Genomic DNA, 24,617 nt, shown 5'->3' with positions numbered 1-24,617 from the left:
GAACACCTAAGAAAGTGCTGGGAAGTAGCAAGTTTGATGCCTCAGATCCTACACTGACTTCCAAGTGTTGAGACTGGAAACAGAGCCCTCAGAGGCAGCCAGGAGTCTGGATAAGAGTGTGGGTCACATCCTGAGGATCAGGAGAACAAAAGGAAGGGGCAACTCAAGGAAGGACCTTTCAGAGACAGAGCCAGTGACAAAGGCTGGCTTTTGCTTGCCTCCCAAATCACCTGTTCCTCCACCCTCCACCCTGCACTGGGAGCAGCACCTCGGAACAGTAAACAACAACTAGGATTCTCAGCTTGTAGGCAGCACTGCCCAGGCCTGGGGGTGGGCGTTGAGGAGAGCAAGCCAGCTCTTCCAGTCAGCACAAGAGGTTGGCTACCCCACACGGCCAGCCAGATGAACCCAGGGAACAGACAGAACCAGAAGTATTCTCGGTCACGTGCAGAGAACACTGCCTCTCCTCTCCCAGCTAACAAAAGCACCACAATTATGTACCTTCTGAATGTCTAGGATTTTCAGGTTACAGCTAAGTAACTGATTCCCAGGGTAAACTAAAATGTGTTCTTCCTTTGCATACCAACAAAGTTTAAGGCTGTAGAAATAAAGCTTTAAGAAAACTCTACCCTGAAAAAAAAAAAAAAAGAAAAAGAAAACTCTACCCTGGAACTGGATGTGGGGGTAGTAGAGGCCAAAGAGACAAGGCCAGCCCTCCTTCCCCAAGGCAATATGGTTTAGTGCCTGCCTTCAGCCCAGGGCGTGACCCTGGAGACTCGGAATGAGTCCCACATTGGGCTTCCTGCGTGGAGCCTGCTTCTCCCCTCTGCCTGTCTCTGCCTCTCTCTCTCTCTGTGTCTCTCATGAATAAATAAATAAATAAATAAATCTTTAAAAATAAATAAATAAATAAACACGAAGGGGAACATTCTGTTTCTCTTTTAAAAACCAAAGCAAGATACCACCCTAAAGTAGGTTTCCACTGGAGTACAGTTCCTAATAGTCATTAAGTCATCCCGAGCAGGCCTGTCCCCTTGTGCCTGATCCACATGAATACACCTGAGGCAGGGCCTCCTCCCAGAACTGCCCCTGGGGTCTGTTCCCGATGCCTCTCCAGAGAGTCTTCCATCTTTAAACAGCTTGGTCAGGGGATCCCTGGGTGGCGCAGCGGTTTGGCGCCTGCCTTTGGCCCAGGGCGCGATCCTGGAGACCCGGGATCGAATCCCACATCGGGCTCCCGGTGCGTGGAGCCTGCTTCTCCCTCTGCCTGTGTCTCTGCCTCTCTCTCTCTCTCTCTGTGACTATCCTAAATAAATAAATAAAATATTAAAAAAAAAAAAAAAAAAACAGCTTGGTCAGAAACAATGAGGGGAAAAGTGTCCCCCATTCGAACCCCACACCCGCCAATTCCTTATTATCATACCTGGTCCCACCCCTTGAGGGAATACAAAACAAGCCTAAGCCTGCTGACTGACATATGGCAGTCTTGGGGAGAGGTGAAGAAGATTCTCCTCTTGGCTGAAATACACCCCTGGGTCCCTTCATTTCCCATGTCACCCTCTACTGAGAATCCTTGACATCCTGACCCGTTCCCCTAAAACCCACCTGAATTTGTTAAACAAAGAGCAGTACTTAGAATAAAAAACAGCTTGGGATTACTGTGATTTTAAACTATTAGTCTGAACCATAAGAAATTCCTGATGTTTAACCATTTCTGACCAACCAAAACTGCAATTCCATATAATTAAACTGAATACACATGTGCCATGGAAGGTTCACATTAATGCAAACTGCAGCTGCAAGGCAGACAAGTGCACAGGAAGTACCCCAAATCAAAGTTGCCACCCCCTGGCCTAGAACCCTCATACTACCAGTAGCACAAAACACTGCAAGCAATCACCTCAACTCGAGGGGCAGGCCTGAGTTCCCACTGAGAAAACTGTTCCAAACCACCCACATCTTATTCTATTTGGTGAAGGCTTAGATGGCCCTCTAATAGCAAAGAATTATCTGCAAAGGGGAACCCTCAGAGGGGAATTACTGCTACAGAGGTTTTTGAAAGAGAAAATATCATGGCCACACTGAAGTTCTCTCTCCCATAAAGCAAAATCACCCTGAAGCTGTCGAGATGCACCCTTTACCACGTCCAAAGGACAGCTCCCTGGCAAATCACTGCCCTGAGAAAAAAACATTTTAATGTGAAATATAACTCACTCTTCTCTCTGTTGGGGAGTGGGGAAGTAGGGGTGTAAAAATCGGCATTTGAGGAATTTCACTCTGAGAGAACAAGTAGGTCGTATATAAACCCCAGCAGAACAAAGAATGTAAGATACACAACAACCAAAGACAGGACTTCTCAACCCACAGACGGTGAGAACAATCAACAACGGGAGCAAAGAGTGACCCCCCAGGGGAAGAGATGTGTAGCCACTGAGATACCACAGCGACAACATGTCTTGCCTTGGACCTAATCAGAGACATGGAGGTAGAAGACCAGCAGTGGTAAGCAGTAAGACTCCAGTCTACACGGGCTCCAGGGGAGACCCAAGAATTACAGGCTGGTGAGAAGCAGTACATGTTAACGTGAGGGGCACCCTGTCAAGAGGAAGACACCACAGTTTGTTATGAGGCAGTAAGGCTGCCATTACAACACAGAGCTTATCTGAGAAGGTGAATGACCATGGGAACCAGAGAACAAAATGTATTCAGAGTTTCCATCTTTTTAGTAGGCTTTGCATTGGAAACTTGGCTTTGGAGCCAACAAGGGATGGGGAATGCTTTGCCATGGATAAGAGAGCTTGTTTTAAAATGGGAAATATTTCTTTGGCCTGAGAGGATTTGCCCCTGGAGTATGCACCAAGGTCAGCGTTAGGGATAAGATTTATAAACGATCTGGAAATACCAAGTACACTGTGAAATTGCCAGTAAATGGCTCTCAATGAGAACCAGGTATATGATATTTCATGTAGGGAAAAATAAATCAGCTTATCCTTCTCGGATGAGAAATTCTAAGTTACCAGTTACCTCTCAGAAAAAGGATTTAAGAATCACTCAGATTTTTGCCTGAAGACAGACTCAATGTAACATAAAGAAGGCAGCTACAATCCCGAAAAGGAACATAGGGGTCAATGCAGGGGGAGAGGGGTGTTTGCTCCACTTTTTTAAAGATCAAGAATAATGTACTGAGGATGCTGAGTACATTCTAATTTGATGAGTGGCCCTGAGGGAGAGACCACCAGGGCACAATTTTTTCCCCAAGAATGGATGCTGGAAACGTGTGGCACTGGTACACAGTCAAAGGATTTTCATTAATGTTGACAGAATATTTTACATGCATGTTTGCTTTGAAAAGTGGTCTTTTAAAGTTCTTTTTAAGTTGTTCTTAGCCTATCTACAAACTTTGGGGCATGCCAAGTCCCATCAACCTCCTGGGGCCCAGTGGATTATTTAGAAGCTAATAGAGTCATGGAAACAAACGTCACAGGCCACTAAGAAGGGCAGCCTCCAAAAGAGCCTCTTATGGAGGCTCTGCCATGAATAACAAGCTCGTCCAGGAGATTGTCTGTACCCACGGCGGCTGTGTGCCAGGCTGAGACAACAGTTACACAACAGAGGGACTGGAGGCCAAGGCCAGGCACAACTCCCAGAGGGGAGACATTGTGAGGAAGAGCAGTAGGACATGGCCACCAGAGATTGGGGGTGGGGGGGGAGTGGCTGGCTGAGCAGTGGGGTGAGCACAGGTGCATCTGCAAGTGCAATGATTAAGTTTCCCGTGTTTGCAGCTAGCAAAATTGTTGTCAGATTTGAGTTAATTCAACTCTTCAATCCTTCCCTCTTACACCATCCTGGGAAAAATGAACATCTCTGGACATCAATTTCCTCTTCCACAAAACAGGAGTCAGTGGTATCAGTCCTCTAAGCTCCAGGACAGCCAAAAGAGTTAAGGAGAACATAGACCAATACTACACAGTGCCAGGCAGGTAGTGCACGTTCTCCAAACGGAAGCTGTTATTGTTATCAACAAAATAACCCCAAAATGCAGAGCCTAAACACCAGGCAGGCAAAGCCTACAAAAGGTCACCCTAAGTCTTTCAACCCAGCCATGACCAGGCCTCCCATGGGCCATCTACAAGAGGAGAGTTACAAGCTGGAAACATGTGCCTCCTCCAGAGCCACTGGGTCCTCCTGCTTCTGAACACCAGGGAGCAAAGAGCACAAAGCACAGAAGCCCAAGGCTATTTTTCCCTAGCGTACTTGCTGGTTTAAAAGACATAAGTAAATATTCTAATTGCTGGGGGGGTTTTCAAAGTCCTCCCTCTCTCTGCTCCAAACTAGCGCCCCCCCCACCTCTTCAGAACACACTGTCAAAACCTCATCTTTTACCTCCCCCCACAGCTCCTTTTGACCATGATTCTTTTAAAAAGCTTTCCCTATGTAGAAGTGAGGAGAGATAACTTCCCTCCCTTCAATTCCAAAGGAAACTCTATTCTGGTGGGGAGGTAACAGCAGAGAAATCATGTTCCAACAGCAAAGACAGCAGTAATTAAATATCAGCCCAGTATTTTTCTTAATGTTGGTTAAATTAGAAAATAAAAACCAGTTTACCTGACCCTGAAGTAACTATAAACTGCTGTAACCCCAGATAAACTTCTAAATTGTCCTGAAGAACTGGGAACTGAAAACAAAGAAACAAAGATTAAAAAAAAAAAAAAACATAAATGCAAATTTTAATAGCATTTTAACATTAAAACATTACAATCATCTATGGGGGGGGGCATCAGATAAAAGAAACTTTTCTCTGGGAACCTTCACAGGCAGCTAAGCAGAAGTGTCTCCATTTGGTGCCTGCTCTCAACAATTTCTACAATTCACACCACCAATTAATGTTTGGAATAAAAAAGAAAACAACATATCAGTTCAATACTCTTTAACTAAGTGAAGCAGTGGATGCTGGGTATGGCTGTCATAACTGCAATGTTCCTAAAAGAGGACATCAAACCCCAAATGATCTATACCTTCTATAGCTCAGAGACAGGGTCTATTTATCTCCCTTCAATTCCAAAGGAAACTCTATTCTGGAAAGAACTACCAGATATGCCTTATTGAAGTGCATGGCAAAATGAAAAGACAGGCCAAATTTTTTGGAAGTCAGATTCCCCTACTCATTTAGCAGACAGGACCCTCATAACCAAAGCTGTATTTTCTTTCTAAAGCTGCTAACTCAATATTAAGATAAAGATCAGACTTTAATGTGACAGGCCCCTATGAAAGGCAGCTGGCAAAACACAACAGCACTTTCTCCTAGAGAACACAAGCCCCCCAAATCATCTTGCCCTTGAAGAAGAGCTGGGCTTAGTGAAATCTCCTCAAATAACAAGCACCACTTAGTGAATGAAAGCAGTCCTTATGACTAAGATTCTAGCACATAAATATAGGCAGAGTGCTAGCGATGAGCTTTACAAAAGGCTCACTTTCCAGCAATGCTTTTAAGTAAGTCTTCTACGTGGCCTGGCCATTTTTGAGTTACTGACACAGGCATGAAGGCATTAGGAAAATTCCTATTACATCCAAGAGTTTAGGAAAGAAAAACAGTGCTTCTAAAAGCTGATTTAAAATATTTGGGGGGAAATGTTAACTTGTTAAACTTGAGGGTCGGTTATGGTAATTATTATTCTCTTTCATATATATATATATATATATATGCACACACACACACACATAAAATGTGTGTGTGTGTGTATAGATTTATTTTTATTTATTTATTTTTTAAATACCCATGAGCAATAAAGCTTACTACTCATGCTACATGTTCAGGGAAAAAGAAATAGGCTCTTCATTCCCCTCCAAGTGGTGAGTTACCAGTGTTGAGAAGGCGTGTGTGGGAAGGAGCTCCATCACTTTGGCCACTACCTCCAAGCTCTGGCGTAAGTACCGCTGCCACTCTGTCTGCTGCTGCGGGGGAAACACAAAAGGATCAGCTCTCCCAGAAAGACAGAGTCCTGTCATCTCCCCTGCCCATTTATCCACAACCTCAAGTCCACTCTCAGACATAAGATCTTAAAGAAATGGCTTATGATGGCACTGGGTTATTTAGTACTTTAAAAAGATCAATCTAGAGTACTTTTTTTCAATCCAATGAATTCATAAAAAGTTATGCCCTCAGCACAGAATCCACAAAGAATGATCTAATTCTTCTCTTACGGTCACAGGAATATGGATATTTTAAAAAGCTCCTGTGAAGTGCTCAAGCCTCCTTTCTGACGTCCTAGCTATAGGAAGTGGTCACTCATTCCTTAACTTCTGAGATAGTCCATCACTACCTTCCTAATCAGTATACGGACTATATCAATGCCACTCAAAGTATGGTCCACAGACTGGGCGGCACCAGCTTCTCCTGTGGGCTTATAGGTAATACAAATTCTGTGGTCCCCAGCTCCAAAGCAAAGTCTATTTAACAAGCTGTCCCAGTGATTTTTAACCATGCTCAAATATGAGAAGCACTGTACTAAATCATATGGTTAACAAGAAGTGAAGCTCACGTTTACCAAGCACCGACAATGTGCCAGGCATTTAGCCAATCCTTCTATAAGCTACCATCATATAACTGTCAGCACAGGCTAGTCAGACACATTCCTCTCCTTTTGGGAGAGGAGATTAAGGCTCAGAGATACTGAAGGCCTACATGTCTATCTCCTTTGGGCCTAAGGCCTTTGGGTTTCAAGTATAAGGCTCCTTCTAACCCAAACATGGCCACCCTTAAGGTCTCAACCATGCCACTGTCACTGTTATTTTGAAAATTCTACAGTGCATGGTGGTTAAGAAAAAGGATCATAAGAATTATGTCCTTCAACATATTTTCTTTATCCATGATGGGCACACCAGCATCAATAAATTCAAGATTGATTTTAAGACACTGATTTACAAAACATACTCAAGAGAGACTTCCTACCATTCTAGGCTTACCATTTAAGTTGTTCTTTATTTCCACCTGCATCCACCTGACTTTTGTTTGTTCCCCAGAATGGGGAGCAGAGGTGTGGGTGCGAGGCAGAGGAACTAGAGGAGGGCACAGCCCTTACTAAATCTCTCCTCATTGTGCATATGGTTTCTCGGCTTATATCTCTAGTTCATACAGATAAAAATGCCTGTCAACTTCATTTTATAATTAACCCAAAAAGATGCCTAGGATATACAGCTGACCCTTGAACAACAGGGGTGTGAACTGTACAGGTCCAGTTATATGGGAATTTTTTTTTTACTAAACAGTACAATACTGGAAATTTATTTTCTCTTATGATTTTAATAACATTTTCTTTTGTCTAGCTTAGTTCACTGTAAGAATACAGCATATATAATACATATAACATACAAAATACAGATTAAGTGACCGTTGGTTGATAAGCCTTCCAGTGAATAATTAGGCTGTTAGCAGTTGTGTGAGAGTCAAAAGTTATATTCAGATTTTTAACTGCAGGTGGTCAGCATCCCTAAGCCCCGCACCATTCAAGGTCATCTGTAACCTTCATATGCACAACTCAAACTGTAAGGCTACTTTGGCTCCAGAGCAGAGAGCTTACAGGTTCCAAGTCTCCGTTTGGACTCACACCAAAACACGACAATGACTAAGGTTGATTAGGACATGCCGCTTACATCGTCATCCAAAGTCTCGTCATCCAGCTCCTCCAATTGGGCCTGATTGTATCTGAACTGGATTCGATTCAACACCTCCGTGAGCAAGAGGACTAGAGCATCTTCGTACCTATGTGGCAGGGAGAAATTCAACATCAGGTGACAGCAGGCTTTTAGCCTAGGATTTTGAAAGGGTCTCCTGCACTATGAGAAAGAACAGCATCCCTGCTGGATTATCACATACAAACAGCATGTTAACTAGATTTAGTTTGTGGGCTAAGTGCAATGGTAGCAGGGGTAGTTATTCATTTCACTATGTTCCGGCACCTTCTTGATGGACTAACCTTTTATCATTAGATGATATCCTTCCTTTTCCCTGGCAGCCACTTTTTTGTTTTTAAAGTAGACTCTATGTTCAGCATGAAGCCCGATGCAGAGCTCCATCTCACACCCCTGAGATAAGACCTGAGCTGAGATCAAGAGTTGGATGCTTAACCGACCCACCCACCCCCCACCCTGCCCTGCCAGCAGCTACTCGTATTTTAAAGTCTGTTCAACCTGATATTAGCATAGCCTGAATCTCTTTTGGTTACTGCCTGCATGGAACAGATTTTACTTTCAACCTATTTGCGTCTTTGAAACTGGAATCTTACTATAGACAACATGTAGTTGGAACATGTTTTTTTAATCTATTCTGACAATCACTGCTTTTTAAACCAGAGAAGTTAATTCTGCACGTTTAATGTCATTACTGAAAAGGAGGGACTTCTGCTACTGTGCTACCTATTTCCTCCAAGTCATAGCTTTTGTTCTGTTCCTCTATGACCACCTTCCTTTTGTTTACCGATAATTCCTAGTGTGCCGTTTTCATTCTCTTGTCATTTCTTTCACCATGCATTTGTGGGTTATTTTCTCAATGGTTTGCTCTGGGGATTACAGGTAATTATATACAAACATCAACTTATACTAATTCAATATATGATTCAATTCAATAATTCAATCCTTTTAATACCTGTGAGAAGTAGGTGTCACTACTGGTGTTTTTCTGATGAGGAAATCAGAATTAATAAAAGTTAAGTAAACTGCCTGAGGTCACCAAGCTAGGTGATTTGAAGTTGGGGCTCCAGAATTCAACATTCCATGCTCTCCACATAAACCAACAATGATCTTTGATCCTGCTCCACCCACTCCCCAAAACCTTACCTTCAGTCAATTTTTCAGAACACTTAAAACCTAAAGTAAGAAATGGAAAAAGTCTGGGGAAACCCTGCCCTTTGACCTATATCTAAGAACTCCTCAAAGAAACATTTAAAGCCCCAGGCCTGGATATTTCCCACATGTGGTAAGAACCCACCTCAGAAGACACCAAGTTATATGCAGCAACTGCACCACAAGGACCAACAAACCACTAATTTTCAAGAACAAACCAGCTGCCTATCTGTCCTGAAACATTTCTAAGGTAGGTTCAGAGACTACTCCCACTCATAAAGCTGGGCACCCATGCCAGGCACTCAGCACCGATCTACCGCATACCTAGGGATGCTGGGGGCTGAGAGTGCACAGAGCACACTTCTCTGCCTGGAGGTTCTGCAGCAGGGGCACTGCAGGAAGACCCAGAGGTAGAGGGGGCACAGGCACACCAATCCTCCTGTGGGCTCCCTGTTCTGGCACAACTGCTTCAGTCAACCATGACCTGGCGGTAATAAATGGTTCCACTTTCCACTTCCCCATTCCTAGAACCAGCCTCATGCACTTTCAGAGGTACCAGCAGGTACCAGCAGATACCAGCTTGCACTCCCTCCTCTGAATATCAGCTCCATGGGGCCCTTCATCTGAGCTCCTATGGCAGCTGGGTGCTACCCTCTCCTCAGAGACCTGAGCTCTGGCTGCATGAGGCCTATCCCTCTGATCTAGATTTTAAAAACTCCACCTCTTTCGTTGTACCCTCAGCCCTTCGAGTGGGGCTGCTCCCTGTAGTTTTTATCTGCCTAATCTCGGTGTTTCCTTCTAGCTCTTCCAATCCTCCAACACCAGTGAAACTGGTAATTTCCTACACTGAATTCTTAAAATAATTAAGTCTGGTTTCCATTTTCCTGACAGGACCCTACCTAATAAACCATCTAATCCAATGCAGGTGAGTACCAGGACAAGCTAACCAAAGCTAAAACGTATTTAATGCCAAGATCAAATACACCATCTAGTCTAAGTTACAACTCCTGTAATGAGACACGTTAAAGACAGTCTAAAAACTCCATTAGGATCCTCCTGAACTGTCACATTGCAGTTTGGTGAGTGTAAGAGCACATTTTTTCCACTAAGACAGAAACACTGACCACCTCTCCCCCTCAGCGTTTGCAAATGATTTAACAACCTAGGCTAGATGGGTAACTGAACATGCCCCAGAAACAAATGCTGGCAGCGAAAATCACTAATAAAATAGGCAGTATCTATTGGCACTATCACTAATAAAATGGGCAGCCCAGGTGGCTCAGCAGTTTAGCGCCGCCTTCAGCCCAGGGCATGATCCTGGAGACCCAGGATCGAGTCCTATGTCAGGCTCCCTGCATAGAACCTGCTTCTCCCTCTGCCTGTGTCTCTTCTCTCTCTCTCTCTCTCTCTCTCTCTGTCTCTCATGAATAAATAAAATCTTAAAAAAAATAGTATCTAAAGGAAAAATTGCCAATAGTCTCAAAATCCTATTTCAGTAGACTTCAGAGAAAGTTAAGATCAAACACTTAAGCCTGGAGCTTATATTTGCCATTTGCTCAGACAAAAAATTCCTAAAGTTAGTTATAGAAGTTTTATGCTATAAATTGCTATGATGGACCAATGCATTTTCACAATTTTTCTAGGAAAGAAAATCTACTTCAGACTAAAGGGCAGATGAAACTTGTCATCTACAAATTACCTTGCTAAAAGGGAATTTAAAGACTTTGTATGCATAGGATAATCCTAAATTAGACCTAAAACCCTACTGGCAGTTAGCAACTCTAGCTGGGGGGAAAAAAAAATTATCACATAAAAAATTATACCCAACTAGGAACCAGGCTAAAGCACACTTAGATAGTAACTGCTCCCCCAAAGTGTTTGATGAAGGCGGGGAGAGTGTATGGGTGTAACAGACTCTGGTGACCTACCCAATACCCTTTCTTCCTTTCTCTTTCAGTTAGACAACTGAAAGAGGCACTTCAGTTAGACAACTGGCACTGAGGCAACTGGAAGATTACCATTTCCCAGCCTCCCCTGTAGATGGCAGTGGTTGAGGATATAACTAAGAGAAGTCATTAGGCCAAGCCTCTTTCAGAGCATCTTTTGTCCAATTTCTCCCTTTCTCATTCCTGCTACCTGAATCAGAATCGTGGGTATGGGGTCTGTAAATGCAGCATCCATTTCTAACCACAAGGTGACTTTGGAGATGGAAGTCATGCCTGAGGCTGGTAGGATAAACAGGTAAAAGGACCCAGAATATGAGTCAACATACAAAGAATGTGGAGGCACTGACCATTTATCAAGGGAAAAACAACCAACAGAAGCTGATTTCAAGATGATGGCACACTGGAATTACCAAAGACTTTTAAGGCAGCTATTACAACCATCCTCCATAAGGCTTTTCAGATAGAAGGTGCTAGGGACTGAATTGGGTCCACTCAAAATATTTACATTGAAGCCTTAACCCCATTTAACTTTGGAGATAAGGCCTATAAAACGGCCAGTGGTATTTTGTTATGGCAGCCTGAGCTGATTAACACAGAAGGTAAATGACCACGAGAATGATACCTGGAACCTCAAGAATGAAGGACAAAAGCAAGAGAATTGGCAAGTATTTCGGTAAATATCATTTCTCTAGTATTTGCTCCTCTTAAGATCTTTAAAAATATTAATGATGGATGAAAGCAAAAGTAAAACATTGATGGTGTTTTCCATGAATATAGATGTAAAACATGGCAACCTCAATACAAAGAAGGGAGGGCAAAGGATCTATGTGGTGGTGAAGTTTCCACATACACTCGCAGTAGTGAAATGTTAATGTGAAAAGCAGATATACTATAATACCAGAGTGACCTCTACAACACTCAGAGGTATCATCAAACAACAAAAAATTGAAAAGGGAAACTAAATTTGTGTGAAACTAACAGAGTCTCCGAATAAATGAAGCAAAAATAATAGGGCTGAAAGAAGACATTGTAAATCCAGAATTATACCCAGAGAACCTGCCTCTCTCCTGCTGACAGAACATGACAGAGGACACACAGAATGCCATCCGCCAACCTGACCTAACCGACATCTACAGAATACCTCACCCAACAACAGCAGAATACACACTCTTGTCAAGTGCAGTATGGACAATCACCAAGAAAACTAAGTCATAAAACAAACCTTAGCAAGTTGAAAAAAACTGAAATCATACAAACTATCTTTGCAGATCACAGTAACTAGAAAATAGTAACAAGATAGATGGGAAATCAAATATTTGGAAGTTAAACAAAGAGATGAGCCCAAGAGAAATCAGAAAATCTCTTCAGCAAACAAAGGAAAATAGAACATATGACAATCTGGTAGACACAGCTAAAGCAGTGCTCAGAGGGAAATTTGTAGCATTACATGCTTAAACATGCAATGGAAATAAACCCATAGATCTGTGTGCCTTGAGCCACAAATATGATCCCAAAGCACTCTAACGTCTGAGTTAAAAAAAAGCTGTACATGGTGGGGCAACTACATAGTAGGTGTTCAGTAAACAAATGATAAGTCAAAGTACAAATGAGCAAAAAAAATGAATAAATGCACAGGCAAGAAACAGACAAAAGTCTAAATCAGGTGACTACAAAGGACTGGAGCAGAACCCTGGACCACTTTCTCAACTCAAAGAAATAACCAAGACTCTACTCATTTACTCTCTGGGGCCATCAACAGCATGGATTTTTCCTCACAGGACCTAGAAATCTACTAGAGCCCTGACACAAACCTAGTTAACTAGTTAACACCTTATATTAACTGTTATCAAAATGCCATGTGCTGTAATGGCACTTCCTTTTTCTTAAGCAGAAAAACCCACCCGGAAAGAAAGGGCAGCAGGTTTTCTCACGCTCACCCACAGTTGTTTACAGTCCAACCCAGTGTCACCCGGAATCCCTGGATGGTCTGTGGCTAGTACTTGCCAGTACTCTCATGACAAAGGGGCTAACAGGACATGACTCAATAACTTTAGGTTGCTTAACTCCCTTCAGGTTTCCTCATCTTCCTGTAAAAATAAGTTTCTACACAGGTGGCTGCTTTCACAGTGACAAGCAGAGAAGGGAGTGAGGGAGAGAGAACAGAAGAAAACCAGAACTTATTCACAAAACACCTACTGTCAGCCAAGGTACCAAACATGTACTGGTTCACTTCCTTTTCTCAACAGCTTGTAAGTAGGCACAACCCTCCCCAGAGTACAGCAGAGGAAAAGGAGCCTGAACTTCAGGTCTTCTCAAACCACCACCTGAAAATGGTCAATCTGGACAATGAACTCCAGCAGTAGCTTTGTTCAGCTGGCAATGTTACTGAACACATTCCTTTGACAGTGGGATGCAAGTCCCCAGCAGCTCTGATCAAGAAACTCTGGAGCATTCTCAGTGAATAAAGAACATGCACAGCTCCAATGCTCCTAGGTCCAAAAATAAATCCATGTACATTTGTGCTTCTAAATTTATAGCCTACAATGCCTACACCACTTTGTTGTGATGAATGATGCAAAACCTATAAACCACAAGGGACAGGAACTGAGTGCTGCCTCTGTCACTTAACCACACCTACGTTTCCCATTTAAGACACCAAGAAAACATTCTTGACTAATTCCTGCAAGATCAGTTGCTTCTAAAATTCTGGCACAAGCCACAAATGTGATTCCAAAAGCACCTCAACTTCTTTCAGATGAATTTTGTCAGCTGAAAAACATTTGATCCCATTTATGAGCTTTATTAAAATGAGTGGGTCATTACCAGTAGACAGCACTCTTTATCAGCTACCTCTGCAGAACAATACATCTCTGACATATTAGGGTCTCTTAGAACCTAGAAGAGTGGTTGCCACATTTCAAAACTTTCATTTAAAGAACTGAGCATACATCTGCATAAATATATAGTGTAAGAGGTGACAGGAAAAATATAGACATTAAAATTCAACTATTTTCTTTGTGCCCCTCAGGGGACTACCTTATACACCCTTCTTTGCAGCCTGCAACCCTAGACCCTAGGCAATGTCTGATCAACAGTTTCCAGTTCCCAGGGTGATGGTTATTATTCAATGGTTTAAAAAAAAAAAAAAAACCCACAGACCAGCTTTGAAGGTTTGGGGCTTTTGTTTTGTTTTTTCAAGGGCATAAAAGTATTCTAAGTGTATATACTTTAAAAAACAAAGTCAGGGCAGCCCCGGTGGCGCAGCAGTTTCGTGCCGCCTGCAGCTCAGGGCATGATCCTGGAGACCCTGGATCGGGTCCCATGTTGGGCTCTCTGTATGATGCCTGCTTATCCTCCCTCTGCCTGTGTCTCTGCCTGCCTCTCTCTCTCTCTCTCTCTCTATGAATAAATAAAATCTTTTAAAAAATAAATAAATAAATAAATAAATAAATAAATAAATAAATAAATAAAATTTAAATTAAATTAAATATCATAAAAAATTAGAAAGTCTCATTTAGAATGATGATCAAACGATCAATGAGAAAAATTCCTAGAGTTTAAAGTGGTCAGTCATCGCCCCTGACAACTGTGACATCAGATGATAGACGCTTGCGCAGGCAGGTCAACATGTGCAGATAGAGGGCCCAATCACTTAACTCCACAGTCATCGGCAAAGGGCAGCAACATCTCCTGTTACTTATTATCACAGTTGTGGGCATCACTGTGACCAATGATTGAGTGCTTTAAACAGGGTAAATACTGTGCCAGGCAGTTTATATACAAGATTTCCTTGAATTCTAACCATCCTGCAAGAGATATCAGCATGCGTATTTTGCAACAGGAAATGTGATCAGTATATAACTTGACCAAAAGTAATACTGCTCCCATGAAGCAGCAAAGGAATTTAAATTCTAAACCACTGCTTCTTCTGTTGGTACAATAATGTGCACAAGTGTATATTTAATACTAATAATCTGCCAGCACATACTTTCTCAATGAAACCATATTCTCCACACCTAAAACACATTTGTACTGTGCTTTAAAAAGCATTTGCATATTAATCATTTCCTCAGTTTATTCTTCCAACAAGCCTGGGAGATGTGAAAGAATATCTACCACTAAATATAGCAAAATCAGGCACAGTCCCAGAACTAAAGGACACAACTGTTCAGCATACAAAATAGAGAATAGGGCGGAAATACCTTTTCTTTGAAGAATCTCATTCAAAAACACAATTACTTATAGCTGGCAAATTCACCAAAAACAGGATCTACTGTTATGTAATGAAGTTTCAGATACAGGAGTATACTACCCATAAAGCACATTTGACCCGTTACCATAGCAACTTAGAAGCTATTTTGCAATCACAAAAATAATGTTTTGGGAACAAAAGTGCAAATTTTAAACTTGGAATGCAAATAATCTGTTTAGAATGTTTAAAACTCATAAAACCTCAGCAATACAAAGCGTTTTAAGAGGGTCAGTCCAACCTCTTCCCAAATAGGGATTCGCCTCACCATCTCCATTTGGCATATTTTTGGGGAAGGGGTGTTCACTGTCTCCACCACCAACCACTGATGCCATTTACTGAGCAAACATTCATAATGTGCCAAGCATTCTAGATACATTAGCTCATTATTTCATTTCTGAAATGAATTAACTATAATATACAGGAAATACACCTTCTGCCTGCAAGTAAGAAAAATGACCTGAGAAACACATGGAGGGGAAGAAACATTCTCCATTTTGTTTTTTAAAGATTTTATTTATTCATGAGAGAGACAGAGAGAGAGAGAGAGGCAGAAACACAGGCAGAGGGAGAAGCAGGCTCCATGCAGGGAGCCCGACGTGGGACTCGATTCAGGGTCTCCAGTATCACGCCCTGGGCTGAAGGTGGCACTAAACCACTGAGCCACCCAGGCTGCCCCCCATTTTGTTTTTAAAAAATACAATAAAAAGTACAAAGTAGCTATCGCTGGACTGTGGGATTATGGGTAACTATATTTTTTTTTATCTTTTCCTAGTTTTTAAAATACTTATTTTTCACAACAAGCCTTTATTACTTTAAGGAATTTTCAAACACATACCAAAAGAGCAAGAATATAATAAACCCCAAGTTAGCATCAATACAGGTCAACATCAATTATCAACACATGGCCAACCTGCTTTTCCCTCTATCCCCAGTGGATTATTTTAAAGCAAATCCCAGATGTCGTATCATTTCATCTAATAAATACTTCAGTTTTTCATCTCTAAAATAGGGCCATTTAAAAACAAACTCATGAAAACACTGTCATATCTAAAACATTAACAATACAAATGACTTTTTTAACCAGTAAAAAAAAATGTTTTAAGAAAATGAGATAAAAGGGAGAAAAAAAAGAATACAGATATGCACAATGACATTAACTACCTAACCAGCTTATGTGACCTGGTCTCACTGAAGAGGTTGGGCTGCATGGCTGCCCCTTCAGGCCACAGGAAAAACTGGCAAAATTTTCTATTTCTAGTTATCAATGTTTCTGGGGTTTACCTGTTGAGAACTGCTTCCTTGTCTCCCAGACGGCTTTTAATTTTACTTGTCAGATAGTCCAAAAAGAGCGTCCAGATATCCAAACAAGAGAAGTAACCTTCATGAGTAGGCTATGATGCAAAAGAAATCCAGACAATGAGATTACTTAATGCGACTCCTCCTTAGAAACACACCCACCAGTGTTTATTTCCACCAGAATGGTACAACCATAAGCCTAGATTCCCTCTGCTTCCAGGTAACCACAACTGGTGTCTTTTAGATGGTCTTCATGACTGGGCCCTGGTGATCCTAACAAGACAAGGGTGCCATGGAACAAACACATCATTAGGCAGGACAACCAAATTACAAAATAAGCAGAGCAGACGCCAACCTTTAAATCTGAGATTGACTGGGGTGTGGGGGGAGGGACCCTCAAAGATGATCCAATTCAAATCTGTTTTAAGAGAAAAAGAAACTTAGATCCAGAGACACAATCTATTCAAGGTCAGGAGTAGGAGCAGGTCCTTCTACCCCCAACCAATGCTCTTCCCAATACATACCCTTACAAAACCAAAAACAAGCTCCAGTGGCTCCAAAGGTGACAAGTTCACATATCTGAAGGTTAAGAAAGTAACAGCTGCAGTGTTCCTACAGAGCAGACCGAAAATGAGCTTCAGTCTGGCCCTCGGGCATCAAATCCTCTGCAGAAAGAGAGGTAGTCCAACAGACTAATTGCAAGCTCTAAACAGATGTTGATAAAGACAAAGTAAAGAGAGAAGAGCAAGTCTTTGTAGGATCCTAATGCTCTGATTTCTCAGATTCTATTTCATGCAAAATCCAGACACTATATTCTCCAAAATCTAGTCCTTCTTGCACATATTCTATTTCAACTTGTGACCCTCAATCCCTTCTATATTCACTCAACTTCTTGCTACCTCTGAGAGCTCTTTGGTTTTGTGATTACATCACTGAACCACATGTCTGGTGGCAGGATCAGACAGGAAAAGAAACAATGCCATCATCTTCTGGGATCAGTTTCCTTCCATTTCAGATCCACTAGGAAATCCAGAGGCTTACGAGGGCATATATGGGATTTACGCATTGGGTGGTAGCATGAGATGGGAGTTCTGTACCCAGGCTGAGTCTGAGACAGAAAAACTAACTTATTCAGGAGCAGACTAGGAGAGAGTCCAACCTCAAAACACCCAGGGTCGCCCTGGAACTGTAATGCACAGCTCAGTAAGGACCACTGACAGGACCGTCAAGAAAACAAAATGACCATTTCCTGTCTCCACTTCATCCTTTGCAAAACCCACTATATCCAGGACATGAAATGAGCCAGAATAAGGAGAAAAAACAATAAGCCATGTGGAAATAATATGGGTAGCTTATAGACAGGCACTCAACTTGCACAGCCAGGAGATGGAATCTTTACTAGCTGCAGCTTGATGAGCTTCCTGTAGGTCAATCACTCAGTTGTCCCTCCTTGGTTTGAGAACACCCACCTTCCCCCCTCCATAGAACATAACTGATCAGATGCATATGGAAGTGCTTTTGGTAAAAGTCACTACACAAACCCAGGGCTTATGGTTATGTCAATGTACTTTACCGTTACACACATCCTCTCCATGCCTTTGAATTGAGGATATATCACGTGGCTCAAGACCAGAAAATAAGGTGGGCAGATCCACCCTCTGCAGGACCTGAAACTTCTTCCTACTGCAGGGCCCGCTGTGAGGCCTTGTGTGCTGCCCACAATCTCACCTTTGACAACTGCTGTGGATACAGATCATTAAGGTCACATAGATGACCTCCAAAAGCTGCACTTTTGCAGTCATCCAATGTTCAGAACCCTCACAGACCCATTTTAAAAATGTACCTATACTCAGACTTATTTTTCATGCTCAAGGGCTAACTAATCACTAAAGATCCAAACAAGTTTCTTCAAGAAGGGTAGTGATACCACCCTTCTCTCTCCAAGCACTTTACAGTGGTTATCTGCATTGGTCTATTTGATCTTCATAATAGCCCTGGAAAGTAGACAGGTGTTTTTCTTCTTCCCATTTTACAGATAAAGACAACAAAGCTCAGAAACAAAGTTACCTGCTCAAGGTGATGAGATAAGAAACAGAAAGAGAACTAGAACATGGAACTTAAGACTCCTGGTCCAGAGCCCTCGCCCCCATGCCACACTACCCCAGGCACTATTTTAAGAAGGACAGGCAGGTGTGGGGTGGGGGGTGAAAAACGCAAGACCAAGAATGCCCTGCTGACGATATGCTAAGAGAAGGAGCAGGAAGATGGAAATAAGACAGAAATCAGATGCTTCTAGGGACACCTCAGCAAGGAACGCAACGGTGGAGGCAAATATCTGCTCAGCCCAAGGGGCTAGAGACACTGCAGCAAGATGCTTTGGTTAAAAAAAAAAAAAAAATTGTAGGAAAGGAAATGAGAGGAAAGAATCACAGAAAGATACTAACATCATCTTTGTCTCATTACTATTCTTTCAATATATGATGACCAGTACTAAAATTTCTTATGAATTTTCTTTAAGTCATCTCTATACCCAGCATAGGGCTCCCCGAACTCATGACCCTGAGATTAAGTGTCAGACAGCAGATGCTCTACTGCAGAGCTAGCCAGGCACCTCTCTATGAATTTCAGAAACAAAAGGCAGAAACACTTGAGTATACTCATAACCCTTTAGACAAGAGGAAAGAACATTTTCCCACTTCATAGATAATTAAACTGTAATAAAATAAGATCACACAGTTAATGAATAGATGAGAACTTAAAGCTGAGAGCACTTCATTTCTTATTCTTAAATCTTACCCCAAAGAACTCGCTCCTGATCCTGGAGTGCACACTGCCACCTTTTTTCAACCCTGCCTCTCCAGTAAGGGGCAGCCCAGCCTACAGCAAACTGCACAGAGCACCTTCCAGCTTCCTGCTCCTCTACCGGATGCTCAAATCCGCTTCAGCCTGGACCTCAAAGGACACCGACACCCAGAGTAAGAGCCTGCGCCTAGTAAGCAAGGTTCACATACAGCGGACCAAGAGAGTACAAAGGAGCTTGGCTAACAGTGAACTCAGGTAATGGAGGAAGAAAGAAGCTTGTTTGCTTCATGACCAGACCCATTTCTTTTCCCACTATATAAATACAACACATATAAATATATACTGACACTACAGTTCAATGGAAAACGAACACATACGATTCTAGAGAGGGGATCACAGAAGATAACCACTGGGCCAGATTGTGAAGATGCCCACCACAATCTTCTTAGGTGAGGAAACTAATCTAAGGAAATTAAGAAGACTCATCCAAGGACACAAGCCTCAAAGAAATAACCAGAGCTCAAACTCTGAACTGTTTGTTGGGTCCAGGTCCAAAGAAGTAGGCATAAGACCTACATACTTTAAAACTTGTATTTAGCTTTTTTCTATACCGCACATAAAAGATAGAAAACTTTACATAGAGCAAAATGGCAAAATATTTTCATTCCATTTTTCCACATAAACTCCTTCTTCCTGACCGCACCACTTGCTCCTCATCTCTTTCATTTCTGCTACAGACTCTTAAGTATCTACCAAATCCTTTCCTCCTGGTCCCTTTGCATCCATTTCTTTGGATCCATCTCACAACACTCCCACCTTGAATGCTTCTCTCCTATCTCCTCACCCTCCCACTTCTCAACACCTCTTCCATTCCTTCTTAGGTCTGGTGAGCTCAGCATGCTGCCCTTCCTGCTCCACACCCACTGGCCCCATCAGACATCTTGACACTTCCTCAGCCCTGGTCCTCCTCCACCTGCACCCTCCCTGCTGCTCCCAGGAACAGTTCACCCATACCCATTGGGGGCACTACTTCTATGTGCCCTGAGAGAAAACCTAGCTCACCACCAAAACCTCGCTCTAAATTCCCAACCACATACACACCCCTGCTAGCCTAGGCCCATGTTTCTCTTCCAGCTTCATTAAGCTACAATGTTAGTGGTTTAAACCACCTAAACAGTCTATTTATAAAATCACATGCCCTAACTGACCCAGTAATCATCCCTAGGATACACCAACAGAAAGAGCTATATAGGTACACCCAAATGCATGTACAAGAATGTCTACTGCAACACCATTCCTGATCACCGAAAACCAAAAGCTACCCAAATCAAAAGTGGAATGGATTTGCAGATAATGACTTATTATAAGCAATGAGGGCAAACCACTGCCACACACAACACAGATGAATCTCACAAACTGACGCTGAATGAAAAGGGCAGACAAAACAAATACTGGATACTTCCATTTAGAAAAGTTCTCAAACAGGCAAAACTAATCTGGGATGTTAAAGGCAGGGTTGGGGTTACATACTGGGAGAGGGGAAGAAGTGATTGGGAAAGGACACAGGGGGGTGCTGGCACTAAGTCCTATTTCTTGATTAAGGCGGTGGTGACATGGATTTATTCATTTTGGGAAAATTCACCAAGCTATCCATGTATAACTTGTGTGCTTCTCTGTTTATGTGTGATATTTCAGTAAAAACCTTATTCTATGGGACACCTGGGTGGCTCAGCGGTTCGGTACCTGCCTTCAGCTCAGGTCATGATCCTGAGGTCTGGGACTGAGTCCTGCATCAGGCTCCCTGCGAGGAGCCTGCTTCTCCCTCTGCCTGTGTCTCTCCCTCTCTCTCAGTCTGTGTCTCATGAATAAAAAATTAAATCTTTAAAATAAAAAACTTATTCTAAAGACACAAAAGGAGGAGCTCTGAATAATGTACAGAATTACTGAATCACTATATTGTACACTTGAAACTAATGTAACACTGTGCATTAATTATAGTGGAATTAAAAATAAATCTCACACATACACACACAAATGCATAAGGGATAGGGCATGATAGAAATGTCTAAAACCGGGGATCCCTGGGTGGCGCAGCGGTTTGGTGCCTGCCTTTGGCCCAGGGCGCGATCCTGGAGACCCGGGATCGAATCCCACGTCGGGCTCCCTGCATGGAGCCTGCTTCTCCCTCTGCCTGTGTCTCTGCCTCTCTCTCTCTCTCTTTCTCTCTCTGTGACTATCATAAATAAATAAAAAATAAAAAATAAATTTTAAAAAAGAAATGTCTAAAACCAAATTGTGATAATGGTTGCACAAGTCTATAAACTGAGTATCACTGAATTATACAATTACAATGGGTGAAGTTCATAAGATGTAAATTTCAATTTCACTTCAATAAAGCTTTTAAAAAATGTGTGTGTGTGTGTGTGTGTGTGTGTGTGTGTGTGTATAAAAGACATTGGGTCAAACTCAATTAAGGCATGGACTTTGCTTGTGAGGGTTATATGCCTAGCCCCTGATATACAAGATGAGCTCAAAAAGTATCTGTCCAGTGCAGGTAAAAATCGGATCCACCGGGATCCCTGGGTGGCGCAGCGGTTTGGCGCCTGCCTTTGGCCCAGGGCGCGATCCTGGAGACCCAGGATCGAATCCCACGTCAGGCTCCCGGTGCATGGAGCCTGCTTCTCCCTCTGCCTGTGTCTCTGCCTCTCTCTCTCTCTCTCACTGTGTGCCTATCATAAAAAAAAAAAAAAAAAAAAAAAAAAAAAAAAAAATCGGATCCACCAAAACTTAACTCTCGAGAGCTTCACTACTTAACATCCTTATCGGAAGTTTTAACAACAGTTACAGAATAGAACGAAAGATTATTTCCATCTCTTGCTTCTCCAGCAAAACAGTGGTTAAGTACACAAACTCTGAGTTCAAGTCCTGGCCCCATCACTTACTGACTATATGACCCTGAGCAAGGTACTCCCTGTGCCTCGGTTTATCTGGAAAATGGAGATAGTTAATAATACCCACCTCCAACAGCTGTTGTAAAGGAGACACGTGTTCATCTTCACAAAGTAAGTAAGCACTATCTAAATGTTTGGGAGGTAAAGAAGCTCTTTCCCCTGAAAACGAGAGAGTAGACTTCTTGCGGGAGGAAAGGATGGGCAGTTCTGGTGTTTTACCTGATGAAATGTGTACTTGAACAAAAGCGTCAAGAACTCCACCACGGGAAACTGGGAGTAGGACTCGATTCTTCTCAGGTGAACACTCACAAAGAGCCGGAGGAAGTCAGTAAACTTCTCGATGTAGCTAGTAAGACAAGAAGACAAGGGGTGACAATCTGAAACCCAGCCATCTCCTTAGAAAAGAACTCAAATTCAAACCAAATTTCTTTCAGTACAGAACTACATAGATTTAAAATATAGTTTCAGTTAAAAATATAAAGGCCTGCAACAATTACCTACAGGTCAGGCAACCCTTCATTCCATTACCACCTGAAACATAGCAGAAAAGCAACTTTAATCCTCAGACACTATCTCGTAAGGCATCTTATAAACTAGTGCTCTCAGAGTTTCTAACTCCTTCATATTATGACCCCATTCAAGTGAAAGGAAATGGTACTAAAAAGTTGATGGGCAGAGCATGTGCATCATTTCAATGTGGCAAGTCTGGGAGGCTTTGCTATGAGGCCAAAATATTAAAATGAATGTGCTAAGAACAAAAACAAAACAAGGCTAGACCAAAGACATGGCATCCAGGTAAGGCATATGCAGGCTTGCAACCTAATGCTCTTTCTTCCCACCTCCTTACCCCGCCCTCTAGCTCCTGGTGCTAATTAAACATAAGTACATCCTGGTCCACTCTGAAAGTGATTGCAAAAATAAGGGAGGAGGGCTGCCCAGGCTGGACAGGCCTCGGGGACAATTTAGTCTGGTGCTTCATTGGACAGATGAGGCCCAATGAGATAAAGTGACCCGCCTGAGGTTGCTGGGCCAGCTCACAGCAGAATGGGACCCCCCATCCACTCCCACGCCAGTGCTCTTTCCTTTCACAGCACAGTGACTCCCCAATTCATGTGTATTCCCAGTATCATTTCCCAGAGGAGAGTGAGTCCCAGCTGCAAGGATAAGAGACTGCTGTTACTAAACACACAGCACATCATCACTCACATTTCAGAAACTGCATTATAAGCCCCTTGATACCAAAAGGTGATTAGAAAATGAGATGGACATACCTCCATAAATCACATTTCGGAGACCAATAAACAATATAAAGACTCACTACAGGCCTTAGTCAAAAATTAAATCATGGTTACAGGCAACTCTGAAACTCACCACTGCAAAAAGCTTTTTTAAAAGCAAGGATTATGCAATAATAAAAGGGGAGAAAAAGACTACTACTCAGAAGAGCAAATTGGCCCATAAACAAAATGTCCTGTATTGTTCCTGAGACCTAGCACCCTGGAGGCAGCCAACCCAGCTATCTGGCCTCTGCACAGCTAGCTAACACATATGTGTAAGCATGTGCAGTTAAAAAAAAAAAAAAACAGAAACAAAAACATTAATTTGCTTGATAAGGAGAATGGCCGTCTCTGTGGATCATGGGACCAAGTACTTGAAACATAGTAAGGCATTCAAATCGCCTGTTTTTAGAGTCAAGTGTGAGACTTCTCTCTGATGCCTCAGATCATGAATACTCAAGAGCAGGAGCTCCTCATTCCTTGCTCCACGTATCACATGATCTTCAGCCATGGCTATTCTGAGCCATCGCCCACTTTACTGCTCTTTAGGAAGACACCCTCAAATCTCTGCCACCCATAAACAAAGAGAAGTCTTGGGTAAATGCCATACTGCCTCGATTTTATTTTCATCTCCAACCCAATTTTTTAAGCAAACAATGGCTGTTTGGTAGCTGAAAGTCTAGATTTTATTTCACCTCATTTTCTTTCCCTTGCCCACCTTCTGGTACAGGTGCTAATGAGCAGTGGAAGGTGTGAAACAGGCACTAGAGGGAGAAGGACAGGAGCAGAGGCCCTGGGTCAAAAGCTCCTAAACAACTGAGAATGGACTTAGCTGTTTAGAATTAGTGGTCAGGGGCTCAAGAGCCAGGAAGCAAGCACACAGTACTATTTAGGTCACCTTTCTGCTTCTGGGTACCTCTCAGCTTTCTCAGGGCAAGAGGAAGCATAGGATTGAAATATAAAACCAAAAGCACAAGGGTTACACGTAACAAAAACAGTATATTGATAACCGGTGACAATATTTCTTTACCACCCGAACATAAGCCATCACAAACATTGTGCTACATGTCAAACTCAAAGCCCAGGTACCTGACGCTCCGTACGAGCAGCTGAACTTTTCTTTTTAACATATGAAAATATGGCCTTTCTTAACCCAAAGCTAGAAAGGATATAAAACTGTGTGTTTGCATACCGATGCCTTTGAATTCATACAGAAAGCGATTACAAAATAATGGAAAATAAAACCAACATACCA

General features: G+C 42.4%; 1 protein-coding gene across 6 annotated transcripts in view; it reads right to left on the bottom strand.

Moving 5' to 3' along the window:
* XPO6 (exportin 6) overlaps positions 1–24,617 on the bottom strand; it is a 102,168-nt gene that overhangs the window by 23,632 nt on the left and 53,919 nt on the right. For 4 of the 6 annotated variants that reach the window (XM_025415674.3, XM_049110919.1, XM_025415672.3 and 1 more), the window contains 5 exons: positions 22,305–22,431; positions 16,318–16,427; positions 7,651–7,759; positions 5,860–5,952; positions 4,606–4,675 (listed from right to left, as the gene is read on the bottom strand). In XM_025415674.3, the coding sequence (XP_025271459.1) occupies positions 4,606–4,675; positions 5,860–5,952; positions 7,651–7,759; positions 16,318–16,427; positions 22,305–22,431 (509 nt within the window). The remainder of the gene's footprint in view (positions 1–4,605; positions 4,676–5,859; positions 5,953–7,650; positions 7,760–16,317; positions 16,428–22,304; positions 22,432–24,617) is intronic. The other 2 variants (XM_025415675.3, XM_049110918.1) reach the window with 1 other exon arrangement.

This window comes from Canis lupus, chromosome 6 (genome assembly GCF_003254725.2).
Source record: "Canis lupus dingo isolate Sandy chromosome 6, ASM325472v2, whole genome shotgun sequence".
Taxonomy (NCBI): Eukaryota; Metazoa; Chordata; class Mammalia; order Carnivora; family Canidae; genus Canis; species Canis lupus.
Note: the sequence above shows the minus strand (reverse complement) of the source record. Positions and strands in the feature narration are given on the sequence as shown.